General features: G+C 41.2%; 1 protein-coding gene and 1 long non-coding RNA gene across 2 annotated transcripts in view; one reads left to right on the top strand and one right to left on the bottom strand.

Annotated features, from left to right (window-relative positions):
* The window catches only part of GLIPR2 (GLI pathogenesis related 2), a 26,325-nt gene extending 4,794 nt beyond the window's left edge, over positions 1-21,531 (top strand). The window contains exons 2-5 of the mRNA XM_008642718.2: positions 8,379-8,487; positions 11,867-11,970; positions 18,916-18,993; positions 19,963-21,531. Of these exons, the coding sequence (XP_008640940.1) occupies positions 8,379-8,487; positions 11,867-11,970; positions 18,916-18,993; positions 19,963-20,123 (452 nt within the window). The 3' untranslated portion in view covers positions 20,124-21,531. The remainder of the gene's footprint in view (positions 1-8,378; positions 8,488-11,866; positions 11,971-18,915; positions 18,994-19,962) is intronic.
* LOC108449621 lies at positions 11,977-23,764 on the bottom strand. Its single transcript, XR_001865850.1, has 3 exons — positions 22,593-23,764; positions 21,770-21,961; positions 11,977-18,206 (listed from the first exon to the last, which is right to left on the bottom strand). It is a non-coding gene; the product is annotated as an uncharacterized LOC108449621 (long non-coding RNA).
* Positions 23,765-23,770: the final 6 nt, after the last annotated feature.

The raw sequence follows: 23,770 nt of genomic DNA, 5'->3' as shown, positions 1-23,770 counted from the left end.
CCTGGAAATGTTCAAGGTCAGGTCGGATGGGGCTCTGAGCAACCCGGTATAGTTGAAGGTGTCCCTGCTCATTGCAGGAGGGTTGGACTAGATGACCTTCAAAGGTCCCTTTCAACACAAACCATTCTCTTATTCTATGATTTTATGAAATAAATATTTTTTTTCCTAGATTTTGAGTTGTGAGAACTGGAGTTTAACCTGTTGAACAGTGAGATGAGAAAGAGATGATGGAATTGATAGTAAATGTGAGTAAAGAAAGATTTCTGTGTCTCCCTGCCTGACTTTGGCTACTGTATACGTGAGTTCACACACATCAGTGATCAGAAGAAATGTGCATGGCCATATTTCCATGCTTCAGGGAGGTGCATAAGTAAACATACTTCGAGCATTGCCACAGCTATCTTGGATGTCCTTGGCAGAAAAGCAAGGTGGGAGGATATTGGAGCTGACGAGATTAAAGCTGGTTCAGGTATGCCTACCCCAAGCCATGACAGAACATGAATGGTAGGGGTGTAAAATGAAGGTGCATATCCCAGGAGACATGAGATAATTCTTCTGTCTCTCTTTGGTTCTTGTTTGCAAAATTCTTCACTTTGCAAAGACATTGGTTGGCACCAGACAACTAGAAGTGCTATGTCAAATGAACTTGGCACTGGCTAAAAACAAGGTTCTGGCTATTGCTGCCCATCCCCAGAGCATAAGAACATGCAGCATCCAAAATATGAATAGGTGACCACAAAAAATTTACTCGATTTCAATTCAATTACTTGTTTTCAATTACTCAAAACAACTGATTTCTCTTGTTACTCATTAGTGAATACAATTGTGCCTTATTTTCCTCTTAAATGACTGTAATTACAAAATCTAAGCAGATACGATGCTGGGGAGAGAAGATTGCTTGAATTACTTCTCCTGCAAAGTGTGGTTCTAACACATGCAGGTCATTTGTGGCTTTGTATTTGGAAGTGCATGTGCCTTAGGAATTCTGTGGCAGTTAGATTTAAGAATAGAAGGCCTTTCTGATGGGAGAGTCTCCTTAGTCTTTTTGAAAGGGATAGCAGCATACACATTAGCTGCCTACAAAGGTTGTCTCTGTGGGGGTGGTGCATGAGTACAATATTCAGGTGTCTTTCCTGGCAGAACAGTAATAAAAGCAATACTTTTGATTGCCTTTCATGCAAAGCCAGGACTGGCTGCTCTGGAGATGATGAGCAATCAGTTCCAACCTTATGTAAGATGAACACTCTGTGGAAGTGACTGCTTGCTGTTCTGATTGTTGGTCAGTTTGGAGGAGACAGGGGCTACAAGCCAAGGACTTCTCCTCACACCCTTGCCTCCATTGAAAGTGAAAACTTGGTTCTGTCAGTTCTCGAGACCTCAAGATTGCTGATTAGTGCTGCTTGGTGTTTAAATGTGTGTATCACAGAAGGCTCTGCTGCTTCTCAGAGCCTTCTGTGCAGCCTCCAGTTTGCCAGGTGTTCCTTTTTAATCAGGGCAGTCAATTGCCTTACTGTTTATAAAAGGCCTTAAGTGAGGAAGTAATCAGCACTGTCTATTATAGCAAGAATGGGATTTGCAATCACTAGTGACATGACTAATGTCATTGAAATATTATTGCATTGGCAGCTTCATATTCTCAGGCTACATGCCTCAAACTGTGTATTGTGGAAAAGACTGTGTTACATCATGTGGCACAGGTAATGCAAGGTTATTAATTTGGCAGTTTGCCATAGAACAAGACCAGATACTAAAATAAGTGGGGTCTTTGTCCATCAGGTCCAGTTAACTCTGACATCTCACTGTTGTCCTGAAGCTCACCCCAGTGATAAGCAGATGTGTGAGCAAAGTTCCAGCAAAACTGGATGCTGAGAATCATCACAGAAACTCCTCCCTGAAGAAGGATCTCCTGAGCTGAAGGGAAAGCTATTTTGAGCAGCAAACATAAGAACGTTCCAGGAAATTACTCTAATTCAAACTAGTATCTAATTATAACTCCCAATTCCTTTCACTTCCATAAGCAATACTTTCTCTTCTAACTTTTTGTAAGGTTATAACATAATCCAGGTTGGAAGGGAAATAATGACCAACAGTTATGGTATCTCTCATAAATGCCTATTGTATGGGATGGAGACCTTGCCCCTTTATTGAATCCTTGATTGTGTAAAAGGAGACAAGGAAACCCCACCCAGGATACAATACTTTCTAAACATAGTATGATTTTATCTTTCCTTTCCTCCAGGATGTATACATGGTTTCATTTCTTCTGTGTATTTCCAAGCAATCAGCCAGTTTTGTTACAGAAAAGGGAAGTTTAATACTGAGGGAGACCAGCTTTTACAGCTGGAAGTGATTAATGAATTGGAGTATCAGATCCATGCTCCCAAATGACGTATTTAGGAATAGCATTAAGGGCCAGTCTTGGAAGATGTTACAGTCCTAAATGGGGGGCAAGAATTTCTCCATGCAGTTAAATGCACGGAGAAAGAAACATGGAACATTCACTCCCTGTGTTGCTGCAGACACCAGCCAGCATGAGACCACCCTGAAGCATTTATGACTTCAAACCAAAGTGCTGAGTCAAAGTGCAGTAGAACATAAATGTCTTCTTAAAATGTCTCATATCAATTAGACCTTCATCATTTCTTCATAAGAAGGAATGCTAGTCTCACAGTGTGAAAGGCTCAGCTAGGGCTGGTTTCCAGAGAGTTACATTTCAAGTGAGGAAAAAGATTAATAAGAAATATCAGTTCTCTTAGAAGAGTCTAGGTGCAAATGTGGTCTTTGGAAGCTGGGATGTCTTTTACTCAAGAATTTTGTTTGTTTCCAGTCTGTAAATATACTTTGTGAAGTTTGTCACAGCACAAATATCAGTTAGCTGGGACAGTAACAAAGGACTTTTTGTTGTAATTACAGTTTACAGTTCCCTAAAGCTTCTAATAATTTTTTTCCGCAAACCTGTTGGGCATACTAAAAGCTGTATTTGCTGCATTCTTATTCCCCAACCCACTTCTGCTTTCAGAGTAGAGCAATTCTGCAGAATCAAGGCAGACTGAAGCTGTTTCAGTTTTAAAGCAAAGCTTTAAACTCAGTGTTTAAACAGTTACTTGATTACCTTTTATGTGTTTGCTATCTACTTTGCATGTGTCTTCTCCATGTATTCTGGCACTTGGCTTCTGTTGTGGTTTAGCCATGGTATTCTCCAATTTCGTGTTCCCACTGAAACCACCCCAAATGACGCACTGCTCTCTGACTCCCCTCTCTCCCTCCCTGTGGGTGGCTGGAGTGGAGAATTGGAGAAACAAAAAGTAAAGATATGTTGAGATAAGAACAATTTACTGGAAACAGCGATGAGAAACAATTTACTGGAAACAGGAGGAAAACAAAGAGTAACAGCAACAATACTAATAGAAAAATGTACAAGACAGGCGAGCGATTCATATGCAAATGTTCACCACCACTTGGAGCCTACGATACCTGATGGTGCCACACTACCTTGACATGGAAGACACCCCTTTTCCCTCCTGGAAAATGATGTGAGGTGGTACAGAATAATCTCCAGGTCCTAGCCATGCTTCCTTCTGGCTACTGCAAAAATTAACCTTGTCCTGGCTGAAAGGAGGACAGTTTCTTTCTGCCCGGGTTCTGGGCCCAAAAGAGTAACATGGAAGTAACGTGCAGTGCCCTGTTATTATTTGACCACACTTCTAGTGATTTATTTTTAGGGGAAGATTGAAAAGTGGGGTTATTATCTCAATTTACCTCTAACGCACACCTCGGGTAGAGAGCTTGAGGCCTCTGTCATGGTTCAAAGAGAGATTGAGACAGACATAATGGTACCCTTCTGTGTAGGATTCTGAATAAGGTTTGGTTCATAGAAATAGGGCAATTTGAGTTGGAAGGGACTGTTGAAGGTCCTCTGATACAACCTCCAGAGCAGGTGTATCTTCAACTGCATCAGGTTGCTCAGAGCCCATCCAACCTGACCTTGGATATTTCCAGGGATGGGTTATTCACCACCTCTCTGGGCAGCCTGTGCCAGAGTTTCACTGCCCTCATCATAAAAAAAATTCTTCCTTACATCTAGCCTGAATTGGCTTTCTTTTATTTTAAACCTGTTACCCCTTGTCCTGTCACTACAGCCCCTAATAAATTGTCTGCCTCTGTCTTTCTTATAAGCCCCCTTTAAGCAGAGGTCACAATAAAGTCTCCCCAAAGCTTTGTCTTCTCCAGACTGAACACTCCCAACTCTCTCTTGTTGATTGCATTATATATTAATTATCTGAAGGCTAAATAGGAAAACATAGACTTTATGGAAAGTAAAACATTGCCGGTGAAGATTAATCCATGAACAACAGGGCAAAAAGCACTGAGAAGAAATGATACCTCTAGAGATTGATACAGGGCTCTTTCTTGAGTCACCGGCGTGGATAGTTAACCATAGAAAGGTATGCCTGTTTTGCTAGTCATGTGTGTGCCTGGTGTAATGTTGTGTGTCCTGAGTGCTGAGGTGAAGGCTTCCCACAGCATTTCTGTTGTGTTGGGATTTGGTGCTTTGTGGAACAATTCACTGTTGCTGTGTTGCCACTTCATCTTGTGGCTCTGCACGACCAGTGGAGTAGGTGCAGTTGACAGCTGCAAAGGTGCTGCAGGGCAGCTCGTGTTGTGGAACATGTGTTTGGGTAACTCGCCTCTCTTTTGATGTCCAAACTAAGGGAGAAGTGGCAGGAGTAGGCAGGGCTCTAAGTGATGCCATGAAGATTTTTTGCCTTTTGTTTTATACCCCTGTTATACCTTTTTTACAACTTCTGTACCCTTAGTGCTTTTTGCCTACATTCTTGGACTTGTTTGTCAAGCTGGGAGACTAAACATTTTAGAAGCTTCGTAGTTAGGGATCAGTGTGCCCCAGACCCCAAGGTCCTCTCCAGAACACATTCTGTAAACTCAGATAGAACCATCCAGGGGAAGGTTCCTTGTGGAGTGGGGCTCACTCGAGCCTCTCACTGGGGAATCTTTGATAGATATGCTAATTAGTAAAACCTATAATGTTATACCCGATATTTTGGGGGGGCATTTTTGCAGGGTGCATTTCGATGCATATGACCTGGACATGTGCACCTAAGGATCCTTAAAATAAATACCGAGGTAAAATCCCTTTTCCCCTTCTAACCGTGTATGACTCTTGATTTTAAGACCAGGAAAAGGCATCATAAGAAGAGGCAGTATGGATTCAGGCATGAAGAGCTCTTCACTCAAGAAAGACTGAGTAGATCAGCACTGTTTAGAGACAATAAAAGTAGAGAAATAGAATACTCTGAAAAACAAATGTGATGGGAAAAGGCAACCTAGATTCCTCTGCTTATTTTTCCCTAGTCACACAAAGTTGATCAATGGAAGTCCAAGAGCGTAACAGCTGTAAGGTGTGCTCTGTACCACATCATAGCCTAGAAATTAATTGTCACATGCTGCCATTATCTTAGCCAATGTTCCAGAAGAATACAAAATAGAGGTAAATAATTGATACTGAGGAGCAAGCAACTGTATCTAATACCTTTAGTTGTTTTACTTATTAAGCTGTGTAATGATTCATGACCAAACTTAACTTCCTGGCAGTAGAAAATAATTTTTTGTCTAGCAGCTTAAGCAGCTTACATGAAGGGAAAGAAGTACGTCTCCACAGCTGTTTGGGAAGCTGTTCCCATTTGGGTGGGAGCCTGAAAACTCCCATTAACTCTCACTTTTAATGTCTGGCTTCTCGGTGTATGGAACACTGGTAAAATGGAAAAACTTAACATGCCTTCTGAAACAAATCCGAAATATATCTGGCAGTTGGGCGTCCCTCTCCACACATCATCAGGCACGGGAGAAGCTGTACAGAGGGAGGTGGTTAGCACATGAGCTTGAGTCACAGGAGATAAGCATTTCTATAGCAGCCACCTTTGAGGGAAGGGGAGGATGGAGCTTCTCCAGAGACAGCATAGCAGTGCCTGCTGTAGCTAGAAGCAGTTCAGTTTTGTCCATGACTTGTTACTCTTTGTAAGTCAGAAGGTTGGTACAGAGCTGCATTATGCAGTATTTCTGTCAGTGGATGGACTGAGCACTGACAAAATCTGTATTTCAGTTGGCTCCTTTTTTTTTTCTATTAGAATTTCAATTTGCTGTTGTCATTGAGAGCAAATAATTTGAATGCAAACTTCCATTCTTGCAGGTCAGACTGATTATCTCCTATTCAGTGCTGAGCAGATGGGATATTAAGTCCAGGTGATAACAGCCACAAGTTTAGCATGGTCTCAAGCAAAAAACCCGTAGCCTGGAGTATGTGATGCAACTTTCAAAACCGTGTTTTTCAATGTCTTTAATTTGTAGGTTGTTTTAACATTTCCTTGCTGTAAGCTTGGATCCCTGCATCAGGGAAGGTGGTGAATTGGCTGCAGGCTTGCTTTCCTCAGTGGCTTGTGATAGATGCTGTAGAAATCAGGTACCCCTATAACACAGTAGGTCAGAGGTTTAGGACTCTGGCCTGGCAGGATCAGTGAGCTGTGAGCAATGGTAACAAGAGTGAGGGGACAGGTTCATTAGCAAAAAGGTGTTTGTGTGCTCGAATACCAGAATGAAGGTGCCTGTTTTGTTTGATGATGTGCAACTTGTGATACACAAAATTGAGGGTGAACTGAAGAGGAGGAAGATGGTGGGCAGATGTCACCTTGCTCAACAGGGTTGCTGTGTTATGCCAGCAAATTGATACCAAAAAAGAGAGCCTGAAAGCATGTTTTGGAGAATGTATTAGATATATGTCCATAATGACACTGTAGTCAGGAAAGAGTCAACCCAACTTCAAACTGTGTTCAAAAGGTTTGAGGTACTGCATGAAACTGTAAGGGCTTTCTTATGTGCATTGGATACTGAGATTATTTTAGGCTGCTGTATTATCCCAGCACTGTTGAGGAAACTGGAGAGAAGTCCAAGAACACCTTAAAGCATGGGAGTGAGCTGGGTAATGACCTTAGGAAAAATTTCTGAGAGCAGCGCATGCAAACTGTCAGCTCTGTTGAGGGAAAAGTGCATCATTACAAACAGCAGAAGAGAATAATGCTAATACAGCAGAGAATGATTGATTTTAATTGTTAGGATTGAGTAGTGAGAGGAAGATGAGAAATCTAAGGTTAATAACAGGAAATACTTTCTAGTCATGAGACGTGTTTGGGTTTCCGAAGTGTCTTACAAGGAAAATTATGGTAGTCGTGCTAGTTGGGATATTCAGAAATGAAGCTGATGCATCATTAATAAATATAAAAACCTGTGTCACAGTAAAGGCAGAGTTAAATTCTTAAAGATTTCTCTTGCCCTGTTCAGATGCTTCAGGAAGATAAAGTGAAAATTGTCTTTCTGTTTTGAAGATGCTATTTATACCACTCTAACTGTCCCAATGCCCCGTTTCAGGTTCCAAATTTCTCATTAAGTAGCAAATTCCACAAGGTGACCAATGGAAAGACTTTTTCCCCTCCGTGAATCTTGGGGAAAATGAACAAAGTCATAAGAGGAGGTAACATGAAATTGCTGTCAAAGTGAACTGCACTGTGACTGATAGCTTGTCCTCTGTCTTGTGGTGCTTAAAGCCCCAAGTTCACCGGAGTACAAACATGAGCTCTTTTAAAGCTTTGCAGTAATTTTGCAACTCAGATGTTTACTGAATACACTCTAGCACAGGGGAAGAAGTCATCCCCAGTAGTCATTTCTTTCCTTACTACTTGCTGTTTGTGAACATTTATTTGTCTTGAGCCAAATAAAGGTGCATTTTGAGATGTCTATGAATTTGTACTATGAAATGAATAAGAAGAATGGTGCATGTTTCAAAGTACTTGCAGAGATCTAAACATTTTATTATATTCATTCTCTTTAGGTGGTGCCCTAACTAATACAGATAATTCTTGCATACATGGACAATCATTTGCATTTTTAATGCATCTCCTTGAAGGACTTACTTGTTGCTTACACTGAGATTGGAATGGTGATGCAGTGCAGTGATAGATTAAAACGAAAGTCAGTCAAACTGACTTCTGTTTTAAACTGACAAACTGATTCACTAACCTTAAATCACCTTGCTATTGAGGAAAGCAATCACAGTTTTCTTCAGAAAGGATCACAGTTTTCTTCAACCTTTGGTGAGTCTGTAGCTTCCCGATGGGAGTGTCTGTTAGATTTTGTTTCTGGATGGAAGTCATTAGTGGTTCATTTGATCCTGCTCCCAGGTAATGTGGGTGGTACTCTTGTGTTCTTCTGTCCAGCCTGCATCAGTGTCTTTAGGCACAGGGAATGCTTTTTCTCTCTTCACTAATGTCTGTATTTGACAGACCTTTCAATTTTTTTTAATGTGATTTCAGCTTCCAAACAATTTGCTGAAGAAGTCTTGAAAGCACACAATGACTACAGGAAGAAACATGGAGTCCCTCCTTTAAAACTCTGCAAGAAGTTAAACAGAGGAGCCCAACTGTGAGTTCAGTCCTTTCTTTTCTCTAATGAGATTTGTGACACTTTTGTCTGTTAGGTTTGACTGTGTTTACTGTAAAAATATTTGCCTTTTGACATGCTGTTAACCCAATGAAGACTTACTGAGTAGAAAGTGAGGGACTCCACTCTTTTGTCCCCTCTTTCTCCATCACATAGCATTAGCTGGTCACATGGACACTTCTGTGGTCACAACAATATAAATCTTTCTTGGAGCCTTTTTCACATGTGGGCTACATCTGTCTGCACTGGTAGGTGTCCTCTGCAGAGGGTAGTTGTCTAAAACATGCTTCACCATGAAGTGCTAAAACAGCACTTCTGTCAGATAAGGGATTGTCATCTGCAGAATAGCCAGTGCTGCTGAAATAGTGAGAAAATAACTTTTTCATGTAAGAAGTGGTGACTGGTCTAAGATCAGTGGAATCAGGAGGAAGTAATTTCAGATCAAATTATCTATCTCCTGGCCCGAAAAGCAAAAGCATTAAATGTTCTCTATTCTGTCAGGAAGGAAACATCTTGTCTCTTCTCCAGTGTTGAAGACTGCACAACTTCTTCTCAGTCTAACATACAGTGAATCTATCTTCCTGCTCTCTAACTTGAGTCTTCTTTACAGAAATTTGAGTCCAATACTGCTTGTCATCTTTACTGTGCTTACAATGACCAGATTAACTTCCTTCCCTTTACAGCAACCTTTTTCAAAAAGTAGATTTAAAATTCTTCTCTTTTTTTTATGCTGATCCTCACAGTACAAAAGAGATAACTGAAGGAGTAAATGCTGATTAAACTCTTAAGAAGATAAATAATACTAAATGGTGGCCAGTTTGATCCCTACTCTAGTCATAAGATCTCCTCCCATTAGGCTTTCTACCATAACCATGCAGATTTCTCTGTACCAGGTAACTGGGAGACAGGGATCCTGTAGTCTTTCCAGAATGTGATTTACTGTCCCAGCATAATGGGACACAGATGTCACACAGATGTGCTGGCTCCTGACTCCTAGATCTCTTCCAGCTGTTGTGCTGTACAGCACACCATGTACATGGCACGTGGACATGACCTCTGGCAGCAAAAAAAAACTTGGTGTTGCTACTTTTTTTATTTTTCTTTTGAGACATCACTATAACTGGACACAGTATCTCTAGGAGATGGAATGCCAGTGACTCATTCACCAGCCTTTGTAATCTGCTGGGGCTTTCCTTCAGTTCTTCTAAGGGGATTTTTTGTTTCTGTTTTTCATGCTCACAGTGAGGAAGAGATTTCATTGACTTGTCAGTAGCACTTGTTGTGTCTCCAAAGTGCAACACTTGGTTTGAACAAGTTGGCTTTTATGAATAGTTTAGATTATTCTATCAAATATGCATTGCTCCACATTTATCTCTAAGTGTGCTGTTGCCCTTGCTGGGTATTTTTAGATCCTTCAGAAATTCCTCACAGCCATCTCTGGACTCAGCTGACGCCCTGCTATGATGAATAACAATAGGAAACCTTTATTTGGTTATGGTCTGTAACTTAACTTGTAAGAATTAAGAGACACATGTACAGAGACTGGTAAAACTGGTTGATAGCAAGAACCAGAAATGTTCTGATCTGAATAAAAGATATGAAATTAAAGAAATCTCATATTTGTCACAACAGGTTCTGTATATTCTTAAATTCAAAGAAGAACTTCACCTTTTCTTTGGGTATATCCTACATACATACCTTTGGTATGTATTTGGTGTACCTCTGGGTACTTTTCTGTGCTTTTCTATCTGTGTTGAAAAAGGTATATTTCCTACTATTTTCAGGTCCAATTATTGTGACAGGTGAACTGACTATTGGATCCCTGCTTTAACATGAGATGAGTCAGCCTCAGCAGGTGTCTGTTTATCTCTGACTGTAATGAAGCATAGGGTGATGATCTCAGATGAAAATCTCATGCTTTCAACTTCCTGAGCTGGAGTGGATAAATCACCCTTTGTCTGAAATCCCTGACAGCTTCATCCATCTGCAATGTGTACTTTCTCCCAGTCTTGCCTCTAACTTGGGATACGAGGATCCTGAGAAAAATTACAGGACTGTAGTGATAGCATCTAAAGATCCTCTAGTCCAGGATCTAGCAAACTGACAACACACAAGTTTTCATTATTTCTAAATTAATGGATGTAGCTAAATACTCCCTTTTTTTGTTTTGGTGGGAAGATTAGGGCAGAAGGAAATTAGAACCTAATGACTGAAGTACTAGCTTGGGTCAAAATGTTCAGCTGGACAAAATTTGTGTCTCTGGAGATGCCAGTAGCTCATGATTAGGGAAGGAGTAAGAGAACAAAACAAATGTGATCCTTCCCCCTTTATCTTCTCCTGGAAATTACAGATTTATCCTGGAAATTATGGTTTTCCTAAGAAGTAAGTTGTATCCTCATTTATTTGTTGCTCTTGTTTAATATGCCGTGAAGATTCCTCCCCACATCCATCCAGTGTGAATTTGCCTCTCTCTTTTTCAACCCAACATGTGCTTTGGTGTCCGCATTGTCCTGTGGCGCTGACTTCTGCTGCACAGTGTGGAATAAGTGCTTTGTCTCACTTGAGTTGTAAATCTACAACCTGATGACTCTCTGTGTTGTCACTGTAAGAAATAACAAATGGTCTTTGCAATTTCCCTGTCTCTGCACTGAAGCCTTTCCAGTGCTGAATAAAGGGAGTAATTGTTTTACCCATTATGTTCTTCTTAACCCTATTGTTCTAAGAAAATAAAATACATCCCACACTCACACACGTCAACTTCTATAGAAACAGTGCTGCTTATGCCTGTGTTGGTTTACACAGTTGTTGCCTCAGAGTGTCCATGTGGTCCCCTTCTCTTCCATCCTGTTGCCTGGTACATTGCTCTTTTTTTGCATTTGACTTTTTTTTTCATTTGTAAACGTAGGGGGTTTATGCTTGCTTTAACTGAATCCCCACTTCTGGTTTTTTCCAGTCTCACTGAGAACATTTAATTTACTCCTGTGAGGGACCTAGAAATGCCAGGAGGTGACACCTGTAACAATTGCTGTAGGTGCTTCCCTTTCCACCACCAGCTGTGGCTAAGGATGGCCAGCGGATTTCCAGGTGCTAGTCACAATGTGGTGGAAGGGGATCTACCCTTTGATTTCTTCTAGGCTCTTCTCAGAAGTGATACAGATGCTCATGAAAAATAGAGAAAATATATTTTCCCTTTGCCTAACTTGTAGATCTATGTAAGCTTAAAGCATCTCTGGCTTCAGGGCTTTGCAACTTGACTTAAACCCATCATCTTCCAGCACAATTCCTTGTTTGCATATCCTTCTCTTCCTCTCTGCTCATTGCAACTGTGGTCCCTGACCCAGTGTGTGGATTCCTTTGCTAGGTATGCAGAAGAACTGGCTACCACAAGGGTCCTCAAGCACAGCTCCGAGTCTGCTAATGGGAAATGTGGAGAAAACCTAGCATGGGCATCCTATGACCAATCAGGTGAGCTCTCTTCTCTTGTTGTCTCACGGACACCTGATAAATGCCTTTGGGCTCAGAGCATTTGGTTGCAAGAGTGCTGGAGTTTCCTCTACTTCAGAAATGTATCCACCATAGCCCAGCCCATGCTCCCTGGAGACAGGATGGTGGTTTGCAGTCACCTGTGTGTCCTGAGAGCAAGAAGCATATGTAGGTACAGAGGGAGTAGGGTTTGTGGTGGTGTGTTCTGTCCCTTTGGAGGCAGGGCTTGGCAGCTAGGCTGCTCCGTATGTCCCTGCTGTGGGGCTGTCTTTAGCGTGCATCCATGGCAGGAGAGAAGGAAGCTGTCAATGCCCCGTACTTCACCTTTATCCTTAGTTTGTCCCAGCCAAGGAGAGGTCTGCCCACAGCCCAGCTGTGGTGAGGGAAGTGGAAAAATGTGTCTTGCACACTGCACAGCAGTTCCTGTTTGTGGGGGCTAAAGCGGAGGACAGGACACCAAAGTGGCAGTGGCTGATGTCCTTCCACAAGTATCTTCCAGTCTGTCAGCAAAGAGGCTTTAAGCCCTTTTCTGTGCTTTCATTTCTGAAGACAAATTACTCCATGTATTTTCTGACTGTAAATGTAACTGGAAGCCTCTGGTTTGGGTGCCCCAGGAACTGCATTTTGGTCAGGCTGATGGCCTGTACTGAGCCCTCAGCTGGAGAGAGATTCAGCAGGCTCTTCCCTCCTGCCTCCTCCAGTGAGCAGGGCTCATGCCTCAGCCTGCTGGGACAGCAGGTGGGATGTATTAAAAGCAGCCACTTGCTTTCTTTATTCCAATCTACCCCTGGAATTTGCAGCACAGCCCCAAGGAAACAGAAGCTCATTTCTACAGGCTGGAGGCTCTATTTGAAGGACCTGCAAATTTTAGTGAGTTTTAGTCTCAGGGACGCTGTTTGATTCAAGTGCCAGCTCTAGTCCCAAGTTGGGTATATTTTCATGTTGAAAAAGAAACCTATGGTGGAAAAACACAATTTGATTTGCTCATATTTGGCATTCTGTCCTTTGCAAGGGTGTGAGGAAGGGATTTGGAGCAGTATGGGAAAACACAGATGTACAGCAGAGTTTGCATAGTTGCTATGACTCACTGACTGAGCTTAGTTCTTCTTTGTGTTAATGGCCTGTGCTCCTTCCCCCGAGGTTAAAGCCACGGAATTCCCATTTAGAGAGCTGGAAACATAACACACAAATCCTTCTATATAATGTCTGCCTTTTCTCTGGATCCAGTCTGTTTTCTTCAGTGAACTGTTTCCATACATAACTTTCCAGTTTTGAGAAGTTTTGCTGGTTTTTATCCCCATGATTAAATGCCATGTTGAGAAAATTAAGCTACATCCTCTTTTGTTCTGTGAAACATTTCTATATTTCCAATGCAGCAGGATTACTCGAAGTACCAGAATGAGAAAGCTAGTTCTTCAAAGGAACTTATTTTCTCATCTAGGCTTAGTCTTCATCTCCGTGGAGTTGGTTCATTCTTTCTCTTTTTCTCATATAGTTCCCTCTGGATGGTTAATTTGTACCCTGCTCAATGAGGCTGCAATTTGGATTAAGACATCCATTCAGGGGCTTAACAAAGGCAGGCAGTGTCTTCTGGTTTCTTTCCCAGATAAAGCAAGACTCAATAAACCTCTAGAATACTCTGTATTCTCTCTCAAAAAGTGATGCTGTTGTTTATTTTGGCTCTTACTGAGTTCTGTAATGATGCCAGAAGATGCATTTCTTGTTTCAGAGAAGATTTAAGCTTTCAACTGTAAAGCCTTCTAATATTACTCATCTCCTGGTAAAGAATACCTTGAATTCTATTCAGGATTTCAGAGTTACATAGCCTAAAGCTGTTGCTAGAAATATGTTTATCCCTGTAATCCAAGAAATAGTTGACAGCTGTTTCCTCCCTCTAGTCCTGCAGGAACTGCTCCGTGGCAGACTTTTCTTTGTCTGTGTTCAAATAAGTGAGCTGTCATCTGCCACTGATGCAAGAGACTGCAGCCTGCCTTGGCAGCTGTGCTGTGTCAGGCTTCTCAGGATGCCTCGTCTCACTTCTCATGTGTCGGGAGGCTGAAGGCAAGCACTGGATGTCTGAATTCTGTTTGGGATGGCCAGTGTGCCTGTGAAGAACATGCTGTGTTGCTGGTGGAAACACTGCATCTTATGAACTCTCTAGAGAGTCTGTAAGAGAAGTCCATGTTGTGCTATTACCCACATCTGTTGTGGGAGAAATCTGGGTCTCCTAAGGTTGGGGCTAGTGGGCAGAACAGCACAAGCATTGTCTGCCCAAGCCCTGGAGGGGTGTGCTCTGACTGAGGGCCTGCCTTGATGTATCTCTTGCTGTCTAAAACCAGGCTCATACAGTACTGTTAATTAAAGTCAAATAAAATAAGGACCTGCATGAGGGATGTTGAAAGTAGAGAATTACTTCCAAAAGCCATTGGTATGACTTTAGTCCAGGTAGATATTTTATTTTGGCGGCAATGTTAAATCTACCCCCTTTCCCCTCAGACTGGTGGGAGGAATGTTGTGAAAACGTAGTTTTTAAGTAGATCACCAAGGTGCTGCCCATTTGCAGAGGAATATACTCTGTGTGAGTCTATTAGAATGTTTTTAGCAACTTAGTGGGATTACTTGAAGATTTAAGCACTCTTTGTTTTGAGGAGAAACTGTAAGGCTGCGCCCAGAGAAATTAAATGTTGAGGCGAGCTGAATAGAGGAATAGGGCTGCCACAGCATTGTGTTGCCAATGGTGAGGCTGGGAATGTGTGTCCAGTCTTGCACAGGCTGGAAATGTGTTTCCAATCTTACACACATAAGCACACATATACAGTGTGGACACATGTACATGTGCAGAGCAGCACAAACAGGTGCAGTCAGCATTAAAATGAAGAGCACCAGTGGCTCTTCCTCTTTCCTTTTTCAGCTGATTCCAATGATATATGTTACTGGAGTATATAAATTAATATAGTATATAAATAGTATATATAGTAAATTAATATAGTATATAAAAATACAAACATACTTCTCAGTAAATGATTTAGAAGTAGAGATAATGTATATTTTATATTGTTAAAATATATAGAATTATATATATGTATGAAAATAATAGAATAGAAATAGAATTCCAGAGTGAATCCCAGCAGTAACTAAGCTCAGACATGCAGTCTGCCCAGTAGCTGTCCCTGGATCCCAATCTCACCAGTAGCTTGCACCTGGACATACCAGTTCCTGAAGCTGCAGTTCCACTCCAGTTGCCAGTACAGTGCATCTCACACACATGGGTCCCTGGCTGCTGACCAGAACTCACCCTGCAATGGTCATACTGTTGTGTAGCAACTCCTGCCAGAGCACTTCACCTGCTCACCACCACGTCCCCCTTGTGCTTTGCTGGTGCTCCGGTTGCTGGCACTGCAGACACAGAGGTCTCTGCAACCCTTGGTCTGGTACCAGCTGTTGGCACTCTCCTCCCCCACATCCACAGAACAGAGCTCCTCACCCAGGAGAATAACTAGAAATGACATTTAATGAGACAACTGCACAACTGATGAGGTGCAGAGCACAGCCAGGCAGGAGTGATGGCACCTGTTTACATGCAGTGGCCCCTTGATAGTAAGGGGGACATAATTTACACTGTTAGTCCTACATATGGACGGACCCCACATGGTCACACCTCTGACCCTGTGAGGAAGCTTGAGGCACAGTCAGTGTGGCCACATTGCAGGCTTGTATCTCATGTAAATGAAATCAAATTACTGTGCTGGTTCTGGTCCTAGTCTTGGGCAAAACTATAACTGGATGCTAGTTCAAGGATTGTTGCACTAAGTTTTCATGTGAGGAAGATTGTCCATCATAACTGAAACTCATTAGAGTGAGATTCAGCCTGTTCTGCAATGAACATCTAGTAAGCCTAGCTGAGCAGGTCATCAGTGAACTCTCACTGGGAGAAGGGTGGAGTCAAACTGTGTTTCTATAGTGAAAGTGTTTGTTGGAACTCTGAGTATGGTTTACAGCAGTGCAAACAGGAAGGGTGTTAAAAACGCTCAGCAGAATATTTATTAATCAGTTCTGCAAGCAGAGCAATGGAAGAGAAGCTGCAGCTCTGACTGCAGGGCAGATCCACGTGCTTTTTGAGAGGAGTAAACTTTATCATTTCTGCTCTGATCAGGAATGAGGGATGTGAGCAATTTCTTTTCTGTGTTTTTTTCCTTCTGACCGAAAAGCATTTTGAACATCAACCAACTTCCCCTGTTTTGTGGGAACTTTGGGAGCAGGGGGAGCTGTTTCCCATGAAACATTGAAAAGCAATCAAAACAGACCCTAAATATGACTGCATAATTTATTCCATAATAAATTTAAATGGAAATATTGTGGTCAGTTTTCTGAACCAGTAACTCTGAGGATACAAGCTGCTGCTAAAGCAGGTAGGCTCAGTGCACTCCTGATTCTTGTGCTGTTTTCTCTCTGGAAGTCTGGGGGTCACTGGGCTCAAAACAGGGGTTTTCCTTAGTCCCCTGTGTGCCAGCTGTCACTTTCAACACTGGTTTGGCTTGTGTCCCACCAGGGCATTGTTTACTGCTCCACAAAGGGCAAAGAATTAGAAGAAAAGTATTTCAGAAGAAAGAGAGACTGTTTAATCACTAGGTACCTACCTACCTGTCTTCTTACATGGCAATAACTTCCACATTGGAGTCCCCCCTCATTTCCTGTGCCATGTGACAGATACAATCCATTCCCTTCACTTACAGGACACTGCTTTAACATGATTTCAAGATGGAGTTTGTCAAAAGTTGCCTAGTCCTTTGGTCAACTTCTCTTTTGCTGGAAAAAAGTCAGTCTTTATTTTCCCACAGCTTATGAGGCCATGACTCTTTTAATTCAAGGATGATGACAGCAATGCCATATAAGGAAAACTTGATCCTGCATGTGAAAAATGGAGAACAGTGATCAGCTTCTAAGCTTTAACTTCCTGGCCTCAGTCTGTTGAAAGCTTTCATCCTTGAAATCTGGGAATTAATACATGATAGACTGTGCTGCCCAACTATTGCTCATTGTCTTTCAGGTACAGGATTGAGGGAGTTTTACCTGATGCCATTGCTATCTCCCTTGAATTAAAAAGTAAACATTTTTTCGCATTATAGTATTCTTTAAATTAAAAGCAAATTAATTATGAAGAGATGTTGTGTTTGTCAAAGCTTCCATGTGCCCTGCAATACTGCCATTATGGAGATTTTAAGTTCTGTCACATGCAGCCTAGGCACACTTCTTAGAGCTCCAGTAAGCAGAGTGGAGGTGACTTTCTCTTCAAATACTCTTTATACTGTTTCATACCAATACATTAACAGAAGGAATAAAATGCTGGCAGCAGTGAGAATGCAGTCCTACATCTGCTAAAATCCAACTTATGTACTATAGTCACTTCAGCACTTGTACACATAAAATACATGGGCTTCATAAGGCCTGATACGTCAGCAGTCATATTCTGTACTTCTGTTACACCCAGCTTACCACAAACACATCTAAATCCTTCATCAATATGAAAGTGAGTGGGACAGGATGATCTGATTGGTTTGTTGTGTGGTTTTTTACTATGTGCTTTTTCTTTTCCCCTTGTATTGCATAAAGGTCACTATTTGCACCTTTTTTCAGTTTTCATTTCCACTTTAGTAAGAAATGAACAAATAAATATGTGTTACATACTTCAACCATGCTACAGGTCTACTGCATTTGTTTTTTTGGTGCAAGGAGAGCAGGAAAAGAAGAAACCAATAGTTATTCCTGAAACTTTTACTTTGGGAGACAAGAGAGGTTTTGCTCCCTTTTTATGTAGAAAAAAATTATTTGACTCTACTAAGAACTCTTCCCAACAAGCAGTGTGGCATAAAAGTTCATAGTACTTTCAGTTCACAAACCTCTCTAGAGATGGCATTTCATTGAATATTTGCTTATCAATTATGGCTCTGATAACCAGCTTGCCAGGCTAACAGCATCATCCTTTTAGCCAACTTCAGTCATAACAAACTGAAGTTTAAGTTAAGTTTAAAGCAGCGAATGCAGTGTCTGACTTCTAGAAGTGTGCAAGTTTAAGACTTTTTGCTGCAAAATAGCAAAGCATGAGTCATTGCTCTTCTGCAGCCAACAGTCCACCAGGGACCTGCATTCTTCATGATGGCAGGCTTAACAGCTTTGGCAACTTGCTTTGAAATCTCCTGGCCTTGCGTCGATGATACATCCTGGAATGTGAAGCAGAAATTTCATTATCGATGTTGCTCAGGGAAAAACCTGACCCCTCTCATCCCCCTGGTGTTTGACACAAGATTTTCCTAACAACCAGTAATGGAAAACAAGTAACATTTGGCATTTTTCTGCATAGCATCTGCAGATTCTGGTCTGTGCTACATCCCTGGCTGTAGTCATAGTCCTTATACAGCTGTTGTCAGTGAAGGCCTTGGATGGGATGAAACAGTGCTAGACATGCAGACTTCCACATGGAAGCAGCTCCTAAGTATGAGTATTTGAGGTTTCTGTAGTACCCTGGATTAGAGTGCCTCAAAATGGACCTTCACAATGGCTTTAGTGGTAGGTAGAAACCATTAAAAATAAATGCACTGAGAAATCTGAAATATTGAATGCTGATGAGAACATGGGAAACTAAAAGACGTCAGAAATGTAATTTTTCTTTGGTTTAGCTGGAGCTGGAAGGTGTGGCTTTTTGCCTAGAAAACCTGGCACAGGTAGGCATTTCCAAACACATTCCAAGAGGAAGGAGCTGGTGAAAGCTGTGTGTATGAGCCTGATGACAGGAGCACTTATCCAAGATGAGGGAGATGTGTCTTCGTTATCTTCCAAGCTGAAAGTTACAGAAGATCTTGCTGGGCAGGCTGTGAGCTACACTTTTGTGTTTATGTCACAATTTTGCAGCACATTTCTTTTGTCTTCCAGGAAAAGATGTGGCTGACAGATGGTACAGTGAAATAAAAAATTACAGCTTTCAAAACCCAGGGTTTTCTTCTGGGACAGGTAAGTTCAGACTGGGAACTGTCTCTTCAAAAACACATCTTCTATTATTATGCTAAAAACTGACAACAGTGTAAAACAACCTCAGAAATGAGAAACTAAGCAAAATCTGTAGGGGTTTTTTAGTACTGCATTTTCCCTCCAACTCCAAAATTTTGAACAGGCAACTTTTTATTTAAGGCAAATTAATTTGTAAGAAATACTAAATTGGAATCATATAGAAGTCTTACTAAATTACTCTGTTGTTGTTTACGTTGAGATGTGACTTCTGCTGAATTGTATCACTCCACTCACAGAGATCACTTCAGCTAAAATTTGGAGATTGGGAACAGGTCATTGGCTGCATATTGACAAGCTAGTGCAGAATGAACTTAAGAACATTGTTCCTCAAATAATGCTCAGCAAGAGAGGTACCTGACCTTGTTTCAGATTAAGAAAATCACGCTTTTCTCCCTGATTTGGGGATTTGTCTATGCACAGAGGGAACAACTGATGGAGCAGCACAGTGCAGGGGTGGCTATTAAACTAGGCAGAAGAAGCCACAAAAACAGTGGTTTTTTTGAACAGTGGCACATGCAAACACATGGGGGAGTATGAAATGGTTAAAGCAAATGAATAATAGTCACTCTCAGAACTGCTGTTCTCACTGCAGGGAGTAAAAGCTGTGATGTCTTTGTCAAATTTTACGTCAGATACTTATCAAACTACTTCTTTCATGACTCTCCTGCTACGTATTCTTATTTGGATATAGGACATGGAAATGGGAATAGTAGTATGAAAACAGATCAGATTATGGTTTTTCAAGCAAAATGCTGGACATAGGGTTCTTTTTCATGTCCTTAGTTTGTTCTCATGTTAGACAAAGAAGCAGCTTCCTATTGTTCTTTCTTTCCCCAGCACCTCACGTGTTAAAGGGAATGTTACAGATTTAGTATCTAAAGTGCTTTTGTATGTTTCTCTCTCTTTCTTTAGGTCACTTCACAGCCATGGTTTGGAAGAACACAAAAAAGATGGGAGTTGGAAAAGCATCTGCTAGTGATGGCTCAACGTTTGTGGTGGCTAGATATGATCCAGCGGGAAATGTAGTAAACCCAGGCTATTATGAAGAAAATGTTCTTCCTCCAAGAAAATAACTTTTTTTTTTCTTAAGGTAGTCTTAATGCTTAATGACAAATGAACCTGGATTTGGACCTAACAGTGTTTGAAACGAAGCACGATTCAATGAAATTTCCTGTTTGATACTGCTGTTCACTTCTCATTGTGGAGGAAGCAATTACATCTTGCTGAAGTCAATCTGCACATTAGGCCCCTGTTGCTTCTGAGGGGTCCTCAGTTTATTTGAGGATGAACTATATGCAGCATTTCTGAAGGGTAAAATGGGTAAGATTTATTTTAATCGTTTGCATGAGCTCTGTGTCAGCATGTGAGTAAGCACATGTTGAACGTCTTTTTTTTTTTTAAAGCACAAAACTTTATAGCTTTCTGTAAACTGAAGATACCAGCTTGTAATTATATTATGTACTCCCAGTTGTCCAGTACTTTTTAATAACTGTACCTTTGTTGCTCTGTCGCTACCTCCTGCTGTTGTGGGACCTCCTCGCTGCAAATGGAACATATGCAAAACTTCCTGTATGAAAGGTACATGTGTAAAATGTAGTGGCATTCAGACCTGTGTGTTTTTATTAAGAGGATCTCACGGAACACTAAAAGGCTGCTGGCAAAACTGTGTCCATCAAGCAAGCCATAACTAATGCATGATCTGAAAAAAACACCTAAAATTGTTTAAATCCTATTTTAGGTGCTAATATATAAAATATGTTTGAGATGAATGTATTTCAAGTTCAAAGTGCATCCTACAGTTTACAGTATGTACCTTGTATTATAATCAAATTATTTACTTCTGTTACAGAAAAATAAGATTCTACTTTTTGATATTTATGCACAAAAATGTTTCTTTGGTGGTGCACTTTGGATTTTATTTCTCAGTAACTTATTTTTTTTTCTAAGGAATACCTTTTAAAGGTGGTGTGCTATACAGACAATAACATTCCCAAATCATCTCGTCTCCTTTAATAATGTAACAGTAGGGATATTCACATTGTCATAATTAAGAGATGTTTGCTCTTTATTCATATTATTCAATAATAGTAATATTTCACATGCTGGATTGATGTCTTGAAAACAATGAAGATTTAAATTCCTTAAGAACAAGCCAAGAAAAAATTTGAGGGCACTCTTTTCTCTGAAACGTGGATGGGGCCATTTTGTACAGGTTCATATACTGTGTTTCAATTTGGGGTTTTGTTTTCTTTGTAAACGTGTCTTTTGACTTTTGCTGAGATTCTGTATGCCATAATTTGGTTTATGAACAGTGCCATTACAGAAAAACTTCTTTTTGTTTACACGGTTGTAATAAACTGCACTCTTATGGCTTGATTATATGTCACTGTGATGCTGTTTGTTACAATTTTTTGCTGTAACCAAGAATTTGACACGTACCATGAACAACTGAAAAATAAATATTTTTGAATATGAACTCAAGCCTTTGCTGTTACCTGATTCTTTGTTGAATAATCCTCAAATTTTATTTCCAGGACATTAACATATGACATTATTACTTTTGTAACTCAGGGGGAAATAAAAGCAGTAAGTATTCTAGTCCAGGAAAGAAAGAAGAGACCTTCCAAGAGAGGCTAAATCATACAGCAGATCATAAATCCTCACTGATTTATTTATTTATTTAAAGGCTGAGCTAAGAGTTGAAGCTGAAGAGGCATACCTCTTTCTCTCTCGAGCTCCTGCTTTGTATCTCATTTCATTCTGCTGCTCCCTCTCTCGGCTGACGTGTTGTCAGTAGAGGAAACCCACTCGACTCCCACTCAGGTGTGTGTGTTTCAGGAACTGCAGCCTCAGGGCCTTCCTCCCCTCAATCCTCAGCTGACAAGTGAGATGGGAATGAAAGCAGGACTTTCTAAAAAAAAAAATAACAGGCTTGCTGCAACTGAGAAAAAGTTAAAAGCTGATGTTAAATAAACAGGCAGTATTAAAATACTCTGGTTTTTTCCTAATGACTTTCATGTTATTGGCCCTGTAATTCCTTGAATGGTTGATGCAAAACTGTACATATTTTAGTTGAGTGAGTCAAGTCAGAATCTTTCTCTGCTGCCACCTAGGATTTATATTTTAAGTTCAGAGAGAACTGGGAAGGTAGGTAAAGAGAGGACAAAACAAAACAAAGCTTGCAGTTATCTTTATTTAAAATGATAATGGCAAGTGAACTTCTGGAGGTTTTTAGACAGAGCATTTTCAGGGGGCATCAGAGGTAGCTGGACATGAAAGAAGCACAAAGCCATTCAATTGGCCTCAATGCTTGCTTCATGCACTCCACAAAGACAATTAACAATTAAAAAATGCCAAACTGTTAATTTAATTCTTCATGACCCAAGATTATGCTGCTGATATCTTCTGCAAATGAACTCTGGCTGTGCAGCAAACCATGGTGTATGTAGGAGTCCAAATGCAGAGGAAAGGGTAACATTGCTGATGTGACTCACTCAAAAGCCACATGATTTTGGGGAATTGTACACTGAAACTTGACTTACCAACCATCAGTATTAAAAGGCTCTGTGTTGGTGTATTGCCCCACTCTCTACTACATCTTGGAGAGTTGTGGAGATTGGGAGGTGGCAAAGAAAGGTTATCTCCTGTCTTGTTAGAACAAAACAAGATGTTTAAGAGCTTCCTCAGACAGAGTTTTAGAGGTAGAATTAACATTTGCCCTGGGAACAAAGAACAGACTAAACTGAGAAACATACTGTTTTTTAGAGGCCTGCTGATAATTTTTAAGGTCTTTTTGCAGGAGAAGGAGGAGAAAGAGGAGGAGGAAGAGGAGGAATTCTTGCTAGTCTGAGGCTTCATTTCTAGTCTTCTATAGTCTTCTGGGTTCAATAATAACAGAGCATTTGGGGAAGAACTGGGATTGTTCTTAACAAGGTGCTGAAAAAGGAAGTCTGCATAAAGCATTGCCAACTGCCAGTTTCCCTTCTTTGTCTTCCCAAAAGGACAAAACCTGTTCCCAAGGAGACTTCAGGGTTTTGTTTGACTAGAGGTTCAGCATGACCTGATAATGTGCACTTGCAATCCAGAAAGCCAGCGGTGTCCTGGGCTGCATCAAAACCAGCGTAGGCAGTAGGGCAAGGGAGGGGATTCGGCTCTCTACTCTGCTCTGGTGAGACCCTCTCCCTGCTCCAGACTACTGCATCCCTGGAGCATCTGGGGGCCCTGGTGCAAAAAGGATGTGGACCTGTTGGAGTAAGTTCAGAGGAGGCCATGAGGATGATCAGGGGGTTGGAGCACCTCTCCTATGAAGACAGGCTGGGAGGGATGGGGCTGATCAGCCTGGAGAAGATTCCTGAAGGGAGACTTTGCAGCATTCTTCCAGTGTGTAAAAGGGATCTGCATGAGAGCTGCACAGGGACTTTCTACAACGGCACGTAGTGGTAGGGGAACGGCTTAAAACTGACAAGAGAGTAGGTTTAGATTAGATAGTAGGAAGAGATTCTTCACTGTGGGGATGCTGAGGCACTGGAACAGGCTGTCCAGAGAAACTGTGGACCCCATCCCTGGAAGTTGTTCAAAGCCAGGCTGGATGGGGGTGGCAAGGAGGATTGTAGCTAGGTGATCTTTAAGGTCCCTCCCAGCCCAAACGGTCCCGTGATTCTGTGATCAAACATCCCCTTAGTCTAGTACGTAGTTGGCCTTTTTTGACCGCTGACCTTTC

Source organism: Corvus brachyrhynchos, unplaced genomic scaffold, assembly GCF_000691975.1.
Source record: "Corvus brachyrhynchos isolate BGI_N302 unplaced genomic scaffold, ASM69197v1 scaffold409, whole genome shotgun sequence".
Lineage (NCBI taxonomy): Eukaryota > Metazoa > Chordata > Aves > Passeriformes > Corvidae > Corvus > Corvus brachyrhynchos.
Note: the sequence above shows the minus strand (reverse complement) of the source record. Positions and strands in the feature narration are given on the sequence as shown.